General features: G+C 44.0%; 1 protein-coding gene across 1 annotated transcript in view; it reads right to left on the bottom strand.

Annotated features, from left to right (window-relative positions):
- Window positions 1-9158: 9158 nt before the first annotated feature.
- FKBP8 (FKBP prolyl isomerase 8) overlaps window positions 9159-21596 on the bottom strand; it is an 80588-nt gene continuing 68150 nt past the window's right edge. Inside the window, exon 9 of the mRNA XM_078670329.1 lies at window positions 9159-11437. Coding sequence (XP_078526455.1) covers window positions 11351-11437 — 87 coding nt within the window. The 3' untranslated portion in view covers window positions 9159-11350. The remainder of the gene's footprint in view (window positions 11438-21596) is intronic.

Raw genomic sequence — 21596 nt, 5'->3', positions numbered from 1 at the left:
CCACCTAACCTGTTGCTAGGAACATGTTGATATACTGAATATTTTAGGAATGGGAAAAACTCCACACACACCTTCACTAAAACTATTAGCCCAAACTATGTGGTTGAGTTAGATGTCTGCTGCTTTTTAAACCACTGCTGTGTGGGTCTCTGAGAGGTTGAAAGCTTTCAGACTACAGATTAGATGCAAGTGACGGGCGGCTGGCTGTGTGATAATTTTTCTTCATTATTTTGAAAACACAAGAGAGGTTTGGGGGTTATAACTGGAAAAATTGGAGTATCCTCTGGACATTTGGGGGAAAAAAGTTTGCCTTCAATGTGTGAGAGCAAAGTTATGACATCAGTCATTTTATATAGACAGGCAAATGTATTATGGAGAACAAACGTCTGATGCTAATCTAACTTCTATGTGGTTATGTAAATTCAATCAGTATGAGGGAAAAGGGTGGTCTTTATCTCTCTCACACACATTATTATTAATCAAATCATCATCTGATTGAAAAAGAATATACATTCAGGAAAATGGAAAAAATGGCTAACCAGAAATCAGGGTTTTTTAAGACAATGCTAACAAACAAACATTCAAAAAGGGTTTGACGCATTGTGAAAGATTCTGTCCGGATTATCGGAAAAGGTTTTGCCAGTAAAGGTAACTGATAAACACGGAAAAAGGAATCCTGGAGATCAGCTGATTGATAGACACTTAAGGGAGACACTGTACAACCTCAGTGTTTCCTGCTCTAATACAGGGGCCACCCCCCACAACCTGGAGGCCTCTCCATTAGCAATTTACATTTCTGAGACACTACATTCCATAACTGCTTGCTTCTCTGATAAGCTGCCTTCCTCCATTACCGGGGTCCTGGAATCTATCCTCTGCAATTGGGCTTGACTAGTCACAGTCTTACCTTGCCTAGAGAGAGTTAATTCTAATGACACCATTGGCGTTGCATATCCTAGAGACTGTTTTGAATTGCTTCAGTCCTACAGTGTATTTTGTGTGTCTTTTATTTAAGATATCCAAGCAGTTGTTCTGAGACAACTTTGGTGGCTGTGGGAGGAATCTGGAACCAGTGTCTCTTGGTTTTTTCCTTTCTCCCTCTTTTCCCAGATTCCTGACTTACAAATTACTATCGAGAAGATGGCATAAAACAGGTGGAGATTTGGGAATGTTGGCTACTCTTGAGGATTACATAATACTCTTAACTCCTTAAAGGTCTTCCAGCTATATCTTTCCTTCTAAAGCTCACACAAAATCTAAATTTGTGATCTCCAAGTTTGTATAATACCCAACTCAAAGTATCAATGATAATTATTATTGTTGGTGGTCTCTGTGAACTCACCAATATCATTGGCTATCCGTATTATGACGGAAGATTGTCATTTACGAATCACACTCTTCCTCTTCCATAAATACCTACAGAAACTTATTGAAGGGGTTCCATAACTCAAATCTGTCTAAAGATTGATTTAATCCGTCAGATCTTTTTTAGTATTGAACTGTTAGATCTAGATATAGTTAGAATATGGAACTTAAACAATGAAACATTACATTTTATTCAATTATTGCAAGTGGGAAAGTGAGGGAAGGCTGGAGTTAAAGGGAACATACAAAATTAGCAAATAGGTACTGTCATTTTGCAATTACAGAGAACGTGAGAATGTTAAACTTTCTGGGAAGCAACCTAATATTCCTAAGGTATGAAGGAAAACAACCTTAGAGCACAATATTTCATAAAATACTATTTAATTATAACATATTCAGCATCGGAAGGGGAGCATAAACCTGTTCCAAGAATGTTTACTTTAGATTTCTCATAACTGCATACAATGTTTACATTCACATGGAAGCAAAAGTACAAGTTGCAGGCCTAACATATCTGAACTTCTTAGACAGCAGACAGAAACATGTGACATGTCAGATAAAGGATGATGAAATTAAATCTGAAAAGTTCTACTAAACTGAAGTTCATCTATGCCAAATGTGAAGTTTTCATGTAGATCTTTCTGGAAAAAGCATTACCTTCATAATCAAACATACATAAATGCTATTCAGAACAAACAAAATGCAGAAATGTGCAGTATAACAAGTTAATGCTTGCTCTCTAAAAAGAAAATGGATTGTTTAATCTTATTACTAGTGTGGCATCTATACCCTGGACTTGTAACAGGTAGTTTGTAGATATCCGGATATTACACTTGTCTTTGACTCATGTTACATACAGTTGTTGTATTTCAGGAGTCTCCAGAGGGGGCTGCTGGGCATGCTTTGTGTGGCTAAGTTACTTTAAAACAAAAAATATACAAAACTTCACAGCTGTGTTAACTAAGCTCAACACTAAGAATGCAATACAGATTTTAAACTAGACCTGCAATGTTGAAAAGTTAACAAATTTGTCACGGTCATGCTTTTGAGGAGGTTTCTTGCTGGAAATGAATGTCAACAAGTAACTTGTTAAGTTAACTACAAGTTCTGATACACAAAAAGTACAATGCATACTTGAAGTTGAAGTAAAAGGATTTGTAAAGCGCTCGATCACCATGCGGTTTCTTGGCGCTGAGGACAGAAGAACCAGAGTGCGCAGAGAAGTGGACTAAAGTGGGAAGGCTCGTGTAAACAGAAAGGTCTTGAGAGCTTTGCGGAAGTCAGAGTAAACTGGAGGGGACCTAACCATAATGGGGAGGGCGTTCCAGAAGGACGGGGCCAGGAAAGAAAACTTTAATCCCCCAGTTTTCTTCTTCCTAAAGCGGGGCACGCACAATAAGGTTTGAGAAGAGGAACGCAGATCTCTGCATGGCACATACGGTGTGAGGAACCATCAGTTATTCTGGTTCATACCACATTGAAAAACAGTATATATGTATTTGAAATGAAAAATTGGCAGCCTTGTGTTATTTTTTGTAAATATCTTTAATAGAAGAATTACTTTAGAATTGTGAATAGGGAACTGCAACTGAAACAAAAATATCATTTGACTCAAACATACTCTTCCATATCTGTTCCGGGAATAAGCCATTAGTGTCCTCGTATAACATATTTGAAGAAAAACAAAGTTATAACAAGAATCTAGTTACATGCCAACATGTTTACATAGGAATGTAAGAAATTTTGCTTTTATAAATCAAACATGAAAACCCAGGTGCAGAATTCAGTTATTAGGCGCCCTAGAAACGAATAGCTTATCTTGAATTTACATAAAATAAATATATTTAAATGTACACGATAGAGACCCTGGGCAGCCATGATGTCCAAGATTGGTTTCAAAGAACCTTTGGCAAACTTATACCAATTGACAGTGAATGAGTTTTGGAGAGGATAGTGCAGAAGAAGTAGATAGGCTAAGTATATCAGTGCCTTAACCATCTCCCTCTTCAGCATGCCAATGGGGCTCTTCTGCAACATTTGAGACATGACTCCTATGTAGTATGACCCAAAATTGAATTTAAGAAATCTCAAGTGCATGTTTGTGGACCACCAGTGTAGCTATTACAATAGCATTTCTAATCAATACTGCTATACACCTTTGAATCTAGTGTGGCTGCGAAAGAAGATAATCCCCAAAAATCAAGAGTGTGAATACAGATGTGGATGTGATATGACAAATGTTATGGACCAACCATAGCTCCGTCATTCCAATTCATACCTTCTCTTATACTTCCCCACTACTTTACAGCTTCATTGCTTCTACCCAATAATTCCCATCTTGCCGACAAACAGCAGTGTTGCCAATTTTAAGACTGAACGCTAAATAGTGCTTAATCATGCTTTCAAAGTGGTTCACATTTCTACGCAACTGCAATTATGATGGTAACATCCCGGTAATCAATTTATAGGCCAAAATGTGAAAATGCACTGCATTAAATGGTTAAAAGATACAACTTCTTCAATAATGTGTTCAGAATTCACATCTACTCTAACTGGAACACTTCCAACTAACAAAGTAGTCCTATATTTTTTTATATGAACAAAAAGACAGGCTATAGTTGCATTTCTTTAGAATTTAATCATAACGGATCGACCCCTAAATCTCTGAAATCAAGAAAAAAAACACTTGTTAAACAGGACATGTGAAGATTTAATCCAAGTTTACTTTCAGATTTCGAACTAAAACAGCCATTTATTAATCCAATGGTTAATAATCCTAATTATTACAGGTTCTGTAAAGAAAATCCTCATCAGCATGAATATTCCAGGCGATCAAAAGGACTTAGTTAGGAAAATTCTCACCTCGACTTATAGCAGCCTGCATCAAAATGTTCCACTTACTGTTTTAATGTTATTTGAAGATTCCGACAAATTCCAAAAAATAAGTTAATATTGAAACTTCACTTAGTTGAAGCTTAAAGGGTTCTTTGTAAAGAAAGCTCAATATGATTTAGCTTCTTTTTCTAATACTGGAATATTCTGTAGTGAAAGTTCTAATGGTTTAAAGAACCAAGTTAAAGGGATTCTAAGACACTAAACATGGATTAAACTATAGCAGAAAATAAGGTTTTCTCTTGGGCGTAAAAGTCTTTAAAAAATAAAAACTTTTGAAAGCAGATCCTACCATTGGGACATATGTGTAGACATTTAGCATAGTTTTGATTTTTTGTAAACACTATGAAAAGCAGTGTTTCAACATTAAAACATAAACAAAGCCCTTCAGTAAATTCACAAAATACCATTTTCAAGCAACAGACTTGGCAAACTGATTTCAAATATTGTGCTACAAGGAAAGACATTTATATAAACTAACAAACTGAAAATCCTGCACACTCATTTAAAAAATAGAGTCTTCCTTCCTTGTTTTGAGAGTCAACACACGATTCGTATTAGATTACATGTTTCTGCTTTGTACTCCCTACATTTTTTGATTATTTGATTACGGGCATTTTTTTGCAATTGTGAATAGTGTCTAGAAATGATGAATATATACTTTAGCATGCTGTTGGTTTGCCAATTTAAAAGTACCTTAATCAGAACATGGTACTGAATCTAAACCCCCATTCGTGCACACATTGCATTATAAATGCATGTAATTTTATTTTTCTCAAACAGAGTGGTTTGGGAGACATCTCTTACAGAAATGTTTGACAAATTATTCTAACACTAATGTTTACGGCAAGTGTTAGCCAAGCACAGGATTTCTCAAAGACTAATTAAATAACTATATACCGGGAAACGTTGAGATGCCAGAATTCCAGGGTGTGTATAAATCGGACTCGAAATCATCACACCAATTCATCTAGGCCAGTTGTTCAAATAAAGAACAAGGAAGTCAATTACTGGTTTAAGGTGGCTCAACTGCAAGACGTAAGACTTTTAAAAATGTGGTGCAATTATTGGTTGGAGAGTGAAAGGCTTCTTACAGATAACATGAACAGCATATTGTTGGACATGTCTAGGTACAGTCTTAAACGTCTTCCTATCTTCTGTCAGCAGCCTAATCTATGCCACTGAGAGTTAAAGAAGAATTTTGTTTACTTTCATAAATGACCGAACAATCACAAATAAGTACACAAAATAAACACTCCAACAATTAAGTTGCTGACCTGGTGTGCTTTGAACATAAAACCCTGTTTTGAAGATCATAAAGAGTTAGAAGCCTCCATGTAATATGGCGGCTGATGCGCCTGGTACCTTCAAGATGGCCGCCGACAATGCTCCTGGGGAAGGGACCATTGAAGCACCAGTTGCACAGGCAGGAGCTGGGCTTCTTCCTGAACCTGGCGGCGACATAAACGAAGGACCTTCCGAGTCCTGAGCGGTCAGCTGGAGCATGGAAAATGCGGACCCGGCAAGAGAAGGAAGCTGGACAAGGGAGGCAGCGGAGAACAGAGTGGCGTTGTAGAAAAAAGATAGTGCGGGGAGAAGTTGTTGATCAAGCGGGAGAGGAGTGATGGCGCTGAACAACAGCGAGGAGACAACCGCTCCAAGAGCACTGCCCTCCAGTCCAGTGACCCCTGAGGAAAGGCAGACGCTGTGACCCCCGAGACCATTACCCAGGAGGGCCGTGGTGCCAGACAAGTCTCAACCCACATGGGGGTATATTTCAGAGGTGGTGGGCTGGTGTGCAATCACAAGAGAGAGGCTATTGGGGAACAGAAAAGCGCACAGGCACCTGTGAGCACAGTGGAAGGCACAGCACAAAGAGCACATTCAGGATCTATTATTCTATTTATGTTTGACTCATTACTGTATACTTTTGTTCGAGGGTCACCCTACGACTGGACCAGGAAGAGAAAGACAGAAGCAGGGGAGAGAACTGGGGACTATTTACTGAACAAAAAAAGAAGAGGACCACTCCACTGTTCTCTTAAAACTGATATCTATATATACACAATAAAGAGCAAAAGCCTCCCAAAAAACCTGCCTAAGCGTATCCTTCTGACTAGTAAGCCTCCGAAACCGCACTTCATTATTTTCGTGCTCTCATGTTAAAAAGGCCCACACAAACAGTAATGGGCACCTCTGGGGCACAGAATGAAATGAAGGCGAGTTGGGTTACAAGATAAAAACAATACTTGGAGTTATTGGAATATTTCTTGCTTCAGATATTAAACCATAAACGTCTACATCTAAATGTTCTCTGCTGACGTGACTCCAAACATTACGTGCCAGGAAAATCAAACACAACAACTGTGAGAAGAGACATTTAAACAACCCAAACAATTCAGATTAGGGCTGCATGAGTTCCTAAGTGCTCTATAGTAATCACTGTTTACACACTCCTAATAGCATTTACCAAAGCACTCTAAAGGACACATCTTTTAACAGACTGTTAATCTTGTGGGCAACTACTAGCTTTATTTGTGAGAACTTGAATTACTGTCACAAATACTTCAACCCTTAGTCAAGAGTCCTGATCATTAAGCATCTACATCTAAAAAATAAAACACACAGGCAGGAAACCTCTGTTCTGATTACTATGATTTATATTCAGGATTTTCAAATATGATATATTTGACTATTCAGATGTGTCATATGCATACGAGTAGTTTTTTGTTAAAATGATAACCCATCATGTTTGCATTCCAATGTTATAATACATTTTGCGTATGATTCTCTTGTACTACAAAGATACCTTCATAATGACGGCCAAGTTATGAACGTCCAGGGCACAGATGCATTTTTATACTTACTGTAAAAACACTTACATAAATTCCTTGAGGAAATATTTTTGTGATGTTTCTGGAGTTTTACTGAGATCTTTTGGAGTGAATATAATGAGAAGCAATGAAAGACATAGGACATATCCTAGAGTTATGTACATGTATTTATATTATCAGTTGCATCTCTGCATTTTCCTTTCAAAACATTTGTAGAGGAGATGCAGACTCTCTTCCAATTGACATAGGTAAAAAAAAATCTATTTCTTGACTGCAGAGGGATACACAGCAAAATATATTTTTAAAATGGATATGAGGAAACATTTTCTTTAAATATGAGAAGCTCTGCATCTGTATAATTTTCTTGCTTATATTAAGAATTCATTGAGTCAGATCAAGCATTATTATCGCATACAGGTATGTAGCTCCTCTGTTACATGCACTTTGGGTCTTATCTATCGCATTGGATGGGGAACAGAAAAGAAATATAATTCTGCACAGCTGCAAATTTAAACCTTTCTCTGATGCCACACATATATAGACATAATTCTGTATTTTTATGTTAGTCTAAGTGTCGATTTTGAGCAACAGAAGTGACTGAAAAAAGGGGGCTTTTCTTTTGGGAAATCATCCCTTTGGCAAGAAAGGGGTCAATCATTTGGTCGGTTTTAGTTTTTTATTCCTACACTAATACAAAAGCAGGGATGACTGGAATTAACTGAACAAATGGAAACACAGTATAAGTTAAGTTATACAAGAGGAAAATGCCCACCCATTGGCTTCAGTTCTCACTATGAAAAATAGGAATTAGGTAAGAACTTACTTCATAAGGGTGCTTTAAGAGAAGATAGAAAGAAATGGCAATTGTAATAATGTTAGACCCTTTGTATTTTCTCTGGAATTGCTTTGATTGCAATGATTTGCATACAACCAAGTAACCAGGCAAAACGATGGACTTAAAAAAAACACAAAGCACACTGCCACGTAAAGGTTGATATACCTTGTATCCATCTCTTTGGACAAAGCATTGTATTCAACGTTGCAATTAATTTAGCAAACAGAAAATCTATATGTTTGTTTTGGGGAAGAGGCTGATTGCAGACCCTTTGCTTTATGGTCTATTAAATGTCAAAAGTAAATCCAAAAACATGTTATATAAATGAGTTAGTGACCGAAGTCATGCAATTAAACCAAAATTCAATTTGACCCTACAGGTGCAGGCAAAGCGGACAGCAATCTGAAAGTTGGCTATGAACTTGTTTCCAGAAATAGGTCTTCTGAAATTGTTGTGGCGTGCAGGATCCATAGCTCATAAAAAATGCTTAAAAAGAAAGAAAACCTGCTACAATTTCATATCACTGAAAAGAGACACTGAAGCTATAGGCCTAATAACCTGTTCCATTGTAGGTATTGGGAAAACTAGCATGGAAGTAGGCATGTCTACAAGCATTTAGGCCAGAAATACTCAAGTAGTTTAGGAAGAATGGGGGAGATGAATGAAGATGAGAGGATAGCTCTACAAAAACAGCAGTCATATAAGCATCCCAAGCACCCCCAAATAATTCACTCCCTACAACTACACAACTCTTTCAGTTATTTGTATGAGATTGTAAAACTTTCCAGACAGACCAAACATGTATATTTCAAGTACTATAGCTATAACTATAAAGGGGTAAATTGTAAGTATGAGTGAACAGTATTATTCACTACCATTTGCTCTTTGAATGTAAAGTGCTTTTTTCAGCTTTCAGCACTCTGCTCACTAGATTTGTGGAATCACTTTTTTATTGTAAAATATTTGCCATCTATTAAAGAAGGCAAAGGTTCAATTTATGCTTCCAAGGAGAGGTGTATAAATATACCAAGGATTACAACTCACCATTGACGAGCATTTCACTAATGACATGACAGACATAACTAGGGTAAATGCAGTGGAAAGTACATATGCAGAAGTAGAAGGGAGGCTACAATCATGTTAAATGTGTGCTAGTATAGGCAAGTGCCATTAGCAATCATGTTTGAAAATAACGCCTACTACATGGTCAGGGTAGTGAATATTACAGTATAGGGTATTTCTAAGATTTATTTTTTCAAACATTAATGCACATAGATATCCTGTTGTACAAATCACAAGATGCAACTACACAAACAATAAAAACAAATGCTCTTTCCAAGATCACGTAAGTAGACCTTTAGTTCAAAACTATAAGTACATAAGTATTTATTCATATTAATGAGAGTCTAAATTCCACTAAATTGCAGAAAAGTTCTACCATTTTTACAATTTGGTCAAATTTATGAGATAATTGGGGTTATTTTACAATAAATTAGCAACTGAGTACTCAACTTACTTGCAATTACACCACTCACCAGACATTACGCTTACCTCACTGTATAAAAAAATACAAGTGAAATTAACCATCTAACTGTGCCTTTATTGCACTGCTCTTATATTGGTGAGAATAATGGTTGTTACTGTGTTATGGATTTAGAATAAATATCCCCTCTGCTGCCAATACATTTTTGCCATTTGTTACAATCTGTAATTGGAAATATTTGACCATGTAGCAGAAGGTGCAAGCATGTGGACCTATCAAAGTGCCAAGGTGGAGGATAATTACAGGAAAATTATTATCAAAATATATTTCACTTAAGTAGTTTGCTGAATATAAACTCCAAAATTCAATTTGCTGAATGTTAGAGAGTCCAAATAACTCTAAATTAAAATATATTACATCTCACTATAAAGTACGCACTACATGGTTGATTGGGAACATTTTTAAAGGTTTCCAGCAAGATTTTCTTTCCCCCCCCTCTTCCTTTTAACTATAATTATTATTTTAGATTATGTGATTTTCAGAACACTCTTATATCTAAGGCGTCTTATTTTGTGGCCACTTCTAGAGGTTATTAGCATAGCCCATTATTTTTGAATTTCTTTCTAAAAATATAGACCTAATGGGTACAGGTAAAAGCATTCTAGAACGGCTGACCAAGTATGGAGATGGACCATGGCATCAGCCCATGCACAAAGGAAACTACAATGTATAAATTAACATTTATTTATTTCTAAAGTTGTAGTTTGGTTACTGACGAAAGCCTTGGTTTCTTTTTATAAGGATATATATCTATTAAGCGGGGGGGGGGGAAACAGCAGCAGAATGTACAGAAGAATGTGGCAGCTTGAGTAGGGAGAATACATAGTGACACAGTCAGATACTACTTTGAAATAACCAACAATGTTTAAGTCTCCTTTCTGCAAAAATAAAATTAAGCACAATGCTTGTTAACTAATCTGCTTTGCACTCGACAATGCAATCCCTGGACAGACAAAGTACTTTGCAGAAGAAGACTGCACTGTCCTTGGGTTTACATATAAAGATCATTTTTTTAGTTGAAATAGGTCTTGGACACAAGTTTGTTTTGGTCCTCAAAATTATTTGTTGTGGTCACATTGCATAAGGCGTCAATGTGCGCAACAAATGTATGTCCAGACAAAAAGGCATGAAATAGGTTTGCTGCATACAATTATGTAGGTGGAAAGATTAAGAAACAGCACATAACTGTACCACAAGCGACACTTTCAAAGAGCGAAACATACATCACTTAGAATTATCCATATTTTTATACACTTGCTATTACCCATTGCCTGTAGAGGTATAATTAGCAGATAACATTACATCCTGTCATTATATATGAGCTGGTCCTCGAAAAACACTTTTGGAACAGAATCATTTTGAAAAATCAGAATACCCAACTTTCTTGGGGGCGCACTTTAAAGTTTGTTTTATTGCAGTAAATTCTTGTCTTCCTATACATGTGACTAAACTGCAAGAAACTCAAGGTGCTCATTTGGCCAGATAGGCTTAACATTTTACAGCTAACCAAATAAATATAAATTTAAAACACATTCTACCATCCATTAGTTAGCAACTCTCCTCTTTACAAGCCCCACCTGAAGGCATTTACCTTCAGAGGAAACAATGTGTTTACTATAGATTACACATAAAGTACCAAGTAATTCACAGTTGTGTTCATTGAGACTTATTCTTTTACAGATTGTTTCAAAAGGAGGCAACTTTGGAAATGTTTCCTCAACTCAATCAGTGTTCCCACCTATTTGCACGCCTAGCCAAACAAGAGTCTCAACACCAAGAGCATACGCTGAAGAATCTACTATGGACTGCAAGCTTCGCTGAGTTGGTCGCGCTGTAGTCCCAAACAATGGCTTTGGTCCGTTCGGCAACCCTCCTAAGGAGCTAATTTCTTGCAGCGATAATTACGGACAAAGCCACACCTCCAATTGCGACAGCAGTTGCTCCAAACAGCCACTTCCAGGAAATACTCTGTTACAAGAAAGCAGAAGTAATTAAAGCACACTGAAACACAACCATGTAGGAATGCAAAACAATGTTAGCAAATGTTGCATGAAAATCAAGACCACCAGAGAATTAATGAGAATTGGAGCTACAATATAGGAGTAGTATGAAAGTGGATATTACCAGGTCTATCCAACAGAGTCTGCCTAAGCCTACAAATAATACAACTGTAAAATAATGCCCTTACAGGGGGTCTCTCACAGTATGCAAAGTGGCTATTACCGGGTCTATCCAACAGAGCCTGTCTAAGCCTACAAATAATAAAACTGTAAAATACTGGCCTTACAAGAGTTCTCTCACACACAACAAAAGGCCAGCCAGTCAAAGAAAGCTATGATTGCAGATAGACTTTAGCAAGATCTTAGTGAAGGTAGACTAGCGATTTGCTCCAACTAAAATGGCACCTGGGGACCAGGTAAAAGATAAACGTGCATGACGGCTTGTGCTTAGATGAAAACTGCCATACCAATGACAGTGGATTTTGTATGGGTAGCAATTAAAGTCTCCAGTAGCAAAAGAAAACTACGATCATTGATTTATATACCTAGAAAAAGTCAATTAACATTCCGTGAATGAACAGCAAGTAAGTGCACAGAGAAGCAGTCTAGATATTTTGTAGTCTAAGAGATTTTTAACTGTCCTTTGAAATAAGGCGCAAATCACATAACGCGAATATATCAGTAAGTGGATCTAAGGTTAAGAAATAAAAGACTGCCGTCCCCATTGACCCAGCTGAGTGTAAATTAGAAAAGAAGCGGTTCTTTCCCTCTTCATTAATCCACCCCTTGCTATGATGCATTTATTCCCCCCTTCTCCTGTGTAGCCATTTGCTCTCAAAGCAGACCCTCCAGGATATCGCGATTTGCCGCGAAATCGGCACTTTTGTAAAAATTCCGCGATTTTTACAAAAGTGCCCGCAAAATCGCCAGTTTTGTAAAAATGGCGGGATTTTTACAAAAGTGCCCCCGAAATATAGAGATCCAGACTGCTGGCTTTTTAGTTAAACCGGAACTAAAACAGGTAGAAATAATAGGCTGTGCATAACTCCATAGCATCATATCAGGAACTTTGTAGGCTAAGCAGAAATAAAGCTGGAATCAGTATGCGGCTACTCTATTCTTTTGACAAAATCTGCAGATTATGCAGCAGATGATGCATTATGTTGCAAATGGTGCAAATCTATAATTATGCGAAAAACGCTGCACCCGCACAATCGCATGATTCCAGTCGTGCTGCTTATTTTATATGTACTTACCTGACCTGCTGATTCCACGATCGAGGGGAGAGAGAGGCTCTTGTAACTTGGAGGCTCCAAGGAGAGCATCCGACCTGTGTGTGTGTGGGGGGGGGGGGGAGGAGTGCTGTCACTGATGGCTCTTTCAAAGAAAGCTGTGTCTGTAATTACAGGAACATTTAATGCAGCTGCAGATCAGGGGATCCGTCCCTGCCGGAAGCCTGACTCTGCCCCAGCCCTTCTGGGGGCTTCCTTCACTCTCTTGGCTTCCGGACTGGCCCTTGTCTGGAGACGTGCACTGCCCGGGACCCTGAAGGTCCTAGGGGGGACTTCAGAGTCCACAGACAGCAGCAGCGTCAGATAGTTCAAGGACAAGAGGAAAACATCAGTGCCCGGCGGCACAGGCGTCAACGCACTACAGACCAACACACTGGAAACAACAGACACAGACCACAAACACACCAGCAACCAACACACAAAGACCACAAACACACCAGGGACCAACATACACAGACCAAAAACACACTGGAGCCCAGCACACACAGACCACAAACACACTGGGAACAACACACACAGACCACAAACACACCAGAGACTAACACACACAGACCACAGACACACCAGGGACCAATACACACAGATATCTGTGTTTGTTGTAGGAAAAAAAGCCAAATAAAATGCTCTAAAATGCCGCTAAATTTCCATATTTGTGCCGCTAAATTTCCATTTTTGTGCCGCTAAATTTGCTAATCCATGCCGCTATATCCTGGAGGGTCTGTCAAAGGTAAGATTTAGAAATGCTATCGAAATCTTGAAACATCACATTCTCACAAATAACTCCCATCGTTCTAGAAAGTGACTCTGAATCCTATAAAGAAGAGAGAAAAAAGTCCTAAGAGCTCAGGATACACTTGAATGCATTATGAATACAGTTCCTCTTATTGATTCTTTCTCTGCAGGCTGGTACCTGGCTCTGTGTCAACTAGCTTAATCTTTATTGAAGCAAAATGCTTATTATTTTATTCTTGTGCTATAAAAGAAAACATGGGTTTCAGACCCTGAAAAGGCCAGACTCACTATTTTAGACATGGTTTATGTCATTTAATGAATATGCTACTTACCAGTATGCATCTGTTCTTGGCATGTAGGGCTGCTAACATTCATATCTTAGCATTAGATCGCCGCCTAGTGTTGGGCTCGGATGATCGCACATTGTTGTCCTGGAAGAGTCTTCGAAGTATCCTGAGATAGGTGGCTCCTCCCCTGGACTACAGTGCGCATGGGCATCGGCTCCATCCCCAGATTGTTTTTCGCCATTGTGGCAGAAGATGGAGTGAAAAGTGTAAAGGATGTCCATGCTAATGAATAAATACAATAGTATATCTGCAGCTGCGACAGGCACCGGGGAGGAGGGCGGGCGATATGAATGTTAGCAGCCCTACATGCCAAGAACAGATGCATACTGGTAAGTAGCATATTCAGTTCGAGGCATGTGGGCTGCTAAATTCATATCTTAGCATAGAATACATAGCAGTCCCTCCATCAGCGGCGGTTGCCCGTGCCAGCTGCAGAAACCTGAAAAAGTGTCTTCAGAACAGCCTGTCCTACAGCAGCTTGCTGCTTGGAATGCACATCAACACAGTAGTGTTTTGTAAAGGTATGTGGTGTAACCCACGTGGCTGCTCTGCAAATATCCTCTAAAGGAATGTTCCCTAGGAAAGCCATGGATGCCCCCAGTTTGCGTGTGGAGTGCGCTCTGGGGGGTATTGTTAAAGTGCGCTTGGCTTTTTGATAACATATCTGGATGCACTTAACAATCCATCTGGCTATCCCTGCTTTGGAAATCAGGTTGCCTTTGTGTTGTGGTGCGAAGGCAACAAAGAGTTGTTTTGTTTTTCTAAAGGGTTGTGTTCTGTCTATGTAGTACATCAACGCCCTCCGTACATCTAAGGTATGGAGCATTCTTTCCGCCACCGTTTGCGGGTTTTGAAAGAATGCTGGCAAGTCAATAGTTTGGTTTAGATGAAACTGTGACACCACCTTCGGAAGGAATTTGGGGTTTGTGCGTAGCACTACCCTATTTGGATGAATTTGAATGAATGGCTCTTGGATTGTGAGCGCCTGCAGCTCACTGACACGCCTCAGAGACGTAATAGCTACAAGGAAAGCTACTTTCCACGTAAGGAACTGGAGTTCACACGAGTGCAGTGGCTCAAATGGTGGTCCCATCAGTCTGGTGAGAACGACATTGAGGTTCCACACCGGAGCTGGCGGTGTTCTTGGGGGAATGACTCGTTTCAGACCTTCAAGGAAGGCTTTAATGGCGGGCACTCTGAAGATAGAGAGGTGCTGCCTGTTCTGGAGATAAGCCGCTATGGCGGATAGATGTATCCGAATGGAAGTGTACGCTAGATTGCACTTGTAAAGATGCAACAGATAGCAGATAATGTTGGGGATAGATGCATCTAGCGGGTTGATGTCATTGGCTGTACAGTAAATGACAAAACGCTTCCACTTTGCAGCATAGCATGCTCTAGTAGTTGGTTTCCTCGCCTCCTTGATGATGTTCATGCATTCCGGAGGTAGGTTAAGGTATCCAAACTCTAGGACTTCAGGAGCCAGATCGCCAGGTTGAGCTGTTGCGGATCTGGATGCTGAATTTCTCCATGGTTCTGCGTCAAAAGACTGGGCGTGAGGCGCAGTCTTTGATGCGGCACCACTGAGAGTTCGAGGAACGTGGTGTACCAGGCCTGGCGCGCCCACGTTGGAGCAACTAGGATGAGAGTCATCTCGTGCTGCCTTAGCTTTCTTGCGACCAGCGGTATTAGAGGGGCTGGCGGAAAAGCGTACGCAAATTTGCCTGACCAGTTCATCCATATCGCATTCCCCTGCGACTGTGGGTGAGGGAACCTGGCGGCAAAGTGTTGGCATTTTGCGTTCTCTTTTGTGGCAAACAGGTCTATCTCCGGATGACCCCACTGCTGGAAGTACGGGTGGAGGACAGATGGGTGTAACTCCCACTCGTGCATTTGATGGCTGTACCTGCTGAGCAGATCCGCCATCTGGTTGTCCTTTCCTGGGAGGTGTTCTGCCATGAGGAAAATGTTCCTCTGAATGGCCCACTTCCACATGCTCTGAGCCAGATGAGACAGCTGTGGCGAGTGGGTGCCTCCCTGCTTTTGAATGTAGTACATCGCGGTCATGTTGTCCGTCCGGACTAGCACGACTTTGTTGCACAGATGTACAATGAAGGACTTGAGCGCCATGAAGATTGCCATCAGTTCCAGATAGTGGATGTGCATCTTCTGTTGCTGCGTCGTCCATAGTCCCTGCACTGTGTAAGTGAGCACATGAGCTCCCCATCCCTGGAGAGATGCGTCCGTTGTCAGGACAATCTGCGGCACAGGCTCTTGGAACAGTCGGCCCTTGCAAAGGTTGTGTGGAGTCCACCAATGCAGAGAGTCGTACGCCCGACTGGTAACCAACACTAGGTCTGTCAATTGCCCACGAGCCTGTGTCCACTGATTCGCTAAGCACTCCTGGAGCGGGCGCATATGTAGCCGTGCGCGAGGGACTATGAAGATGCAGGAGGCCATCATGCCTATCAACTGCATGAACACTCTCGCTGGAAGCGAGTGTTGTGGCCTGAACCTTTGGATCAGAGCCTGCATGCTGTCTATCCTGACTTGGTTTGGCTGAGCCATGGCCGTCAGGGTGTTGATCGTCGCACCTAGGAACTGCCGGACATGTGCCGGCTGAAGATGCGATTTTGGGTAGTTCAGGGAGAAACCCAGATCGTGAAGAAGGTGAATTGTAGTCGACATGTCTGCGGCGCACTGTTGCTCTGACTTGGCTTGCACGAGCCAGTCGTCTAGGTAGGGGTAGACATGGATGTTCTGCCTCCTGAGGTGCGCCGCTACTGTCGCCAGACACTTGGTGAACACCCTCGGGGCTGTGGTGACTCCGAAGGGTAGGACCTTGAACTGGTAGTGCCTGCCTTGAATAGTGAACCTGAGGTATTTCCTGTGTGACGGGTGTAGTGGAATGTGGAAATAAGCATCCTTGAGATCTAAGGTTGCTAAGAAATCTCCCTGGTTTAGCAATGGAAGAATCTGTTGCAGTGTAAGCATGTGGAAATGTTCTGATAGTATGTACAGGTTGAGGGGACGTAGATCTAGAATGGGTCTGAGAGATCCATCCTTCTTTGGAATAAGGAAGTACAGGGAATAAACCCCTGTGCCCTCCTCTCCCACCGGCACGAGCTCGATTGCTCCCTTTTGCAGCATCACCACTACTTCCTGCTGCAATAAGAGCAAGTGCTCTGCGGACATAGGCCTTTGCCTTGGCGGGATGTTGGGTGGAGTGGACCTCAACTCTAGGCAATAACCATACTGGACTAGTTGTCGCACCCACCTGTCTGTGGTGATGTTTCTCCAGACGGGCAGGAACTGCTGTAGTCTCCCCCCGACAGGTGTTAGGTGGTCGGGGGGCAGTGACAGAGAGTCACTGTTTGGCTGGAGCAGAGGAGCGGGAGCTGTTGTTTCCTCTGCCGCGACCTCTGTTGCTGTTATTTCTGTAACCTCCCTTGTTCTGTTTTGTGAACGAGGATTGTGCCCCACCTTTAGAGAACTGGGATTGTTGACCCATTTGTCCTCTGGTGACTCCACGTGCACCTGAGCGACGAAAATTGCTGCCTCGAAACTGTTGTGACTGCAGGGCCCCCATGGACTTAGCAGTTTCTGTGTCCTTCTTTATTTTCTCTAGGGTGGTGTCAACATCTGGACCAAACAGACTATCAGGATTGACTGGCTGATTAAGGATTGTTGTCTGAATATCCGGTTTAAACCCTGAGATGCGGAGCCACGCTTGTCGTCTCAGCATAACGCTAGTGTTGATAGCTCTAGCAGCTGTGTCCGCAGCGTCAAGTGCACACTTGATGGCTGCGTTTGAGATTAGCTTTCCTTCCTCAATGAGCAGGTGGGTGGCTTCTTGGAACTGTGGAGGCAGGTGTTGTACAATCTGTTCTAGGGTGTCGTAGTGCGCCCTATCGTAACGCGCCAAGAGTGCCTGTGTATTGGCGATGCGCCAAAAGTTTGATGCCTGTGCAGCTACTCTTTTGCCCCCTGCCTCTAGCACTTTGGACTCCTTATCCGGGGGAGGAGCTTCACCCGTTGTCTGGAAGTTGGCACGTTTCCTGGCATTGGCGACCACAAGAGAGTCCAGTGGCAATTGTCCCCGGATGTATGCGGGGTCCGCAGGTGCAGGTCTGTACTTTTTTTCAATGCGAGGGTTGACCACTCTCGCTCTTGTAGGCTCCTTAAATATGTCCCCAGCATGCTTGAGGACTCCTTTAAGCATAGGCAGTGTCTTTACTGTCCTTTCAGAGACTGAAAAAGTGTCGAAAAGGAAGTCTTCCTCAACCGGGTCGGCATGCATGTCCACATCATGATTGGCTGCCGCCCTTTCGAGTAGTGCATGAAAACCTGCTGAATCCTCAGTCGGGGATGCACGTGCATTAAAAAGCTGCGGGTCCTGCCCCACACCCTGGGTGTTCTGGTCACCAGTGTCATCATAGGAATCCGGTTGTGCATCAGGTTCATTGATAGGGAAATTGTACTGCTCGTCTTCATCATACCCCTCACCCGCAGAGTGTTCTGGGGAGGGAGTAGGGCTCCGTCTCGGAGGAGGCTGGATTGGTTCCGTGAGGCCTGAGGCGTCAAGGGGCACCCTCTTCTTCTTTAGTGGGATGACATAGGAGTCCACTGGCTCCGAAGTGATTTTCCTCTTATAGAGGGTCAGTGTGCCTGTGTCAGCGTCGATGAAATGCTCTGAATCGTCCTCTGATTCGAGTACCCGACGTGGAAGGGGGCCAGTCGGTGAAGAAATCACCTTTTTCGGTGCCGATTTGGTTGAAAATGCTTTCGGCGCCTCCTTCGGCGGCAAAATAAAGAGAAGTTTCCCAGAGGGCTTCGCTGGAGTGTCCTTTTGCGGCTGCGGCGATGGTATCGGAGCCGACGGGGCAAAGGCCTTCTCCCTGATTCTTTGCAGTGATTCGGCTATGAGGGACGGCTCACTCACAGTTTGTTTCGGCGCTGACGAGGATGGTCTTATCTTTCCCTCGGATCCGACGTCCTTGTGGGCCTTGTGCGCTTTGGGCGCGGATCCTGTCTTTACCGCCTCCGATTCCTGTGTTCGGGGCGCAGACTTCTTTCCGTGTGCCTGCGTAGCCTCCTTGGAGCCGACTTTGGCGGGCTTGGACGGCGTCGTAGCCGCTGACCCGTGCCGACCATCTTTTTTGGAGGACCCCTCCTCTGGCGTCGGTTTCGATTTTGCAGCATCGGAATCGACGGACTTCTTCGACTTCTGCGGACCGGAGGTCGACGGAGTCGATGGGGTAGCGGGCACCGTCGTTTTCACCGGCACGGCAGCCATCTTAGGGACACTCGAGTCCTTAAGTTTCGGTTTCGTTTTCGGGTCGGCCATTTTAGGTGTTGTCGATCCCGATGGTTTCGGTTTCGAAACAGTCTGCTCAGCAAGTAAGTCCGTGGCCGGGCCCGAAGGCGGGGCTGTGGCTTGCGGCAACGGGTCTTGGGTAAGGCCGACAGGCGATCCCGTGTCCCGGTCGGTATCCTCGTAACCTTCGGGGCAGAGCTCGTCCCCCGAGCTGTCTGCCGCTGCCCCATAAATCTCATCGTCGTCTCCTACCTCGTCGACGTATTCAAGGCCTTGACCCGCGACTCCGTCGTCGTCTCTCGGATCCGCCTCGACCTCCGTCTCGGGTGGGGAGATTTGGAGATGATGACCCTGGTCCTCTTCGTCCTGGTCGCCGAAGATGTTCTCCGGATCCGGGGCCGCTTGTTTAGCTTCCATGCGCACCGCGCGCCGAAGCTTGAGAGTCTCCTTTGAGCGGAACTGTGCACACAACTTGCACTTGCCGTCGTCGTGGTCAGGCGAAAGGCATTTGTTACACACGGGGTGTAGATCGATGTGTGCGTACTTGGACCCACAGAGCGGGCAGTACTTAAACGGGCTCCGCTCCATGTCCGAAAAGTTTTGCAGTCGTGTCGCGATGAGAAGGCCTCAAAGTTCCGAGAGCGAAGAAAACTCCGCTTATTCCGGCTCCAAGAGACGGAAGACTCGAGACCGTGCGCAGACAATACCGACGCAAGAAAATCGAGGCCTTTTGGCCGCTAAAAGTTAGTTTTTCTTGGTTCCGACAGTAAGACGTCGAGACCACATCCGAACCCAATGGCGGAAAAAAACAATCTGGGGATGGAGCCGATGCCCATGCGCACTGTAGTCCAGGGGAGGAGCCACCTATCTCAGGATACTTCGAAGACTCTTCCAGGACAACAATGTGCGATCATCCGAGCCCAACACTAGGCGGCGATCTAATGCTAAGATATGAATTTAGCAGCCCACATGCCTCGAACACATAATTTACATTAGAATAACGATAACACACACACACACATCTCTTTCCTGAGGGCAGGCACTCATCATAGTCGCACATGTTTAACAGCTTCGGTGTCACAAAAAAATGTATGACTGGCTTCAAGCACAATTTACGCCCAGTTTTACACATTGTCTCTACATCTGAAAGAAACAGGTTAGTATTAGATTCCTTACCTTAGAATATCCCCAGGCGTCAGTCTGGATCCGGAAACTTTTGCGTAGCAGTACCCCTGCGCGTCGGTAGGCGTCGTCTGCAGGCGTCCCCTGCGGCTCCGCGTCGTCGGCGTCGTGCGCCGTGATGACGTCGCTGGAGTATATAGACGCCGCCTCCGCGCGCTGACGTCAGTTCTTCTTTTTTCCGCGCCAGTTAGCGCAGATCCGAAGAGCAGTACTCCGGTCTTTTGACCAAGTGTTTTGTTAACTAATTAATCTTCTACGGTGCCGGTAGGATGCCCGGTTTCAAGAGTTGCGACGAGTGCGACCGCCTGATGTCGGTCACCGACCACCATCGACTCTGCCTCCGGTGTCTGGGCGCGGACCACGACGTGGAGTCCTGCGTCGACTGTCGGGCCTTGACTGGGAAAGCTAGGCGGGAGCGGTCCCGCAAGCTTCTCGAGCTCCGAGTGTCGGCCCCGCGTCGAGAGCGGTCCCGGTCCGGTCGGAGGTCGAGGGAGCGGTCGAGGGAACGATCGCGGAGCCGCCATGAGCGCTCCGGGAGTCGCCACCATTCCTCCGGTTCGTCAGGTAAGCGTAAGAAGTCGGGGCGTCGTCATCGCACCCCCGACTCCCCCCGACGCCCGCGTGATGCGGCCGGGGGCTCGGGTGGCCCCACCCCCGCGGCCCCGCGTGGGTCGCCGACGCCGTCTGCCCCATACCCGTCGGTCCCTGGGGAAGGCGCGTCGCGCGAGGAGATCGAGGAGTTCCTCCAGGCCATGAGGGCGAGGTCTCCTCCGGCGAGGCCTACGGCGCCTGTGGGCCCGTTGGTCCCGTCTGGGGGCCCGAGCGGTTCGGGTGCTCCTGCTCCGACGCCGCCGGTGGCTCCGGCCCCGGCGCCGCTGGGCCCCTCAGGTTCGTCGCCGGCTGGTCTACCGGCCTCTCCGGCGTCGGTTCCTTTGGGCCAACCCGTGGTACCGCCTCCGCGCGGTGCAGCGACTCCGCCGTCGGTTCCGGCCGGCGTCGGGTCCCCGGCGCCGACGCCACGCGGCGCCACCCCCATTCCCCCTCTGACTCCTGACGCGGAGTCGGACCGGCGTCGTCCGACGCCGGATCCGGCGCCGATGGGGCCCATTGACCCCGAAGTCTATATCGTCGATCCAGAATACGGCGATGAGGACGAGTATGGAGAGGGTTGGGAGGGGTCTGAGGACCCTTTATCCCGTGCCTGCCAGTATGATGTGGACTGGGTAGGTGATCTGGGTGATGCCAGTGGTCTGGACG

The sequence above is a fragment of the Lissotriton helveticus genome, chromosome 12, assembly GCF_964261635.1.
Source record: "Lissotriton helveticus chromosome 12, aLisHel1.1, whole genome shotgun sequence".
NCBI classification, from domain to species: domain Eukaryota; kingdom Metazoa; phylum Chordata; class Amphibia; order Caudata; family Salamandridae; genus Lissotriton; species Lissotriton helveticus.
This window is presented reverse-complemented; position numbering and strand designations above follow the sequence as displayed.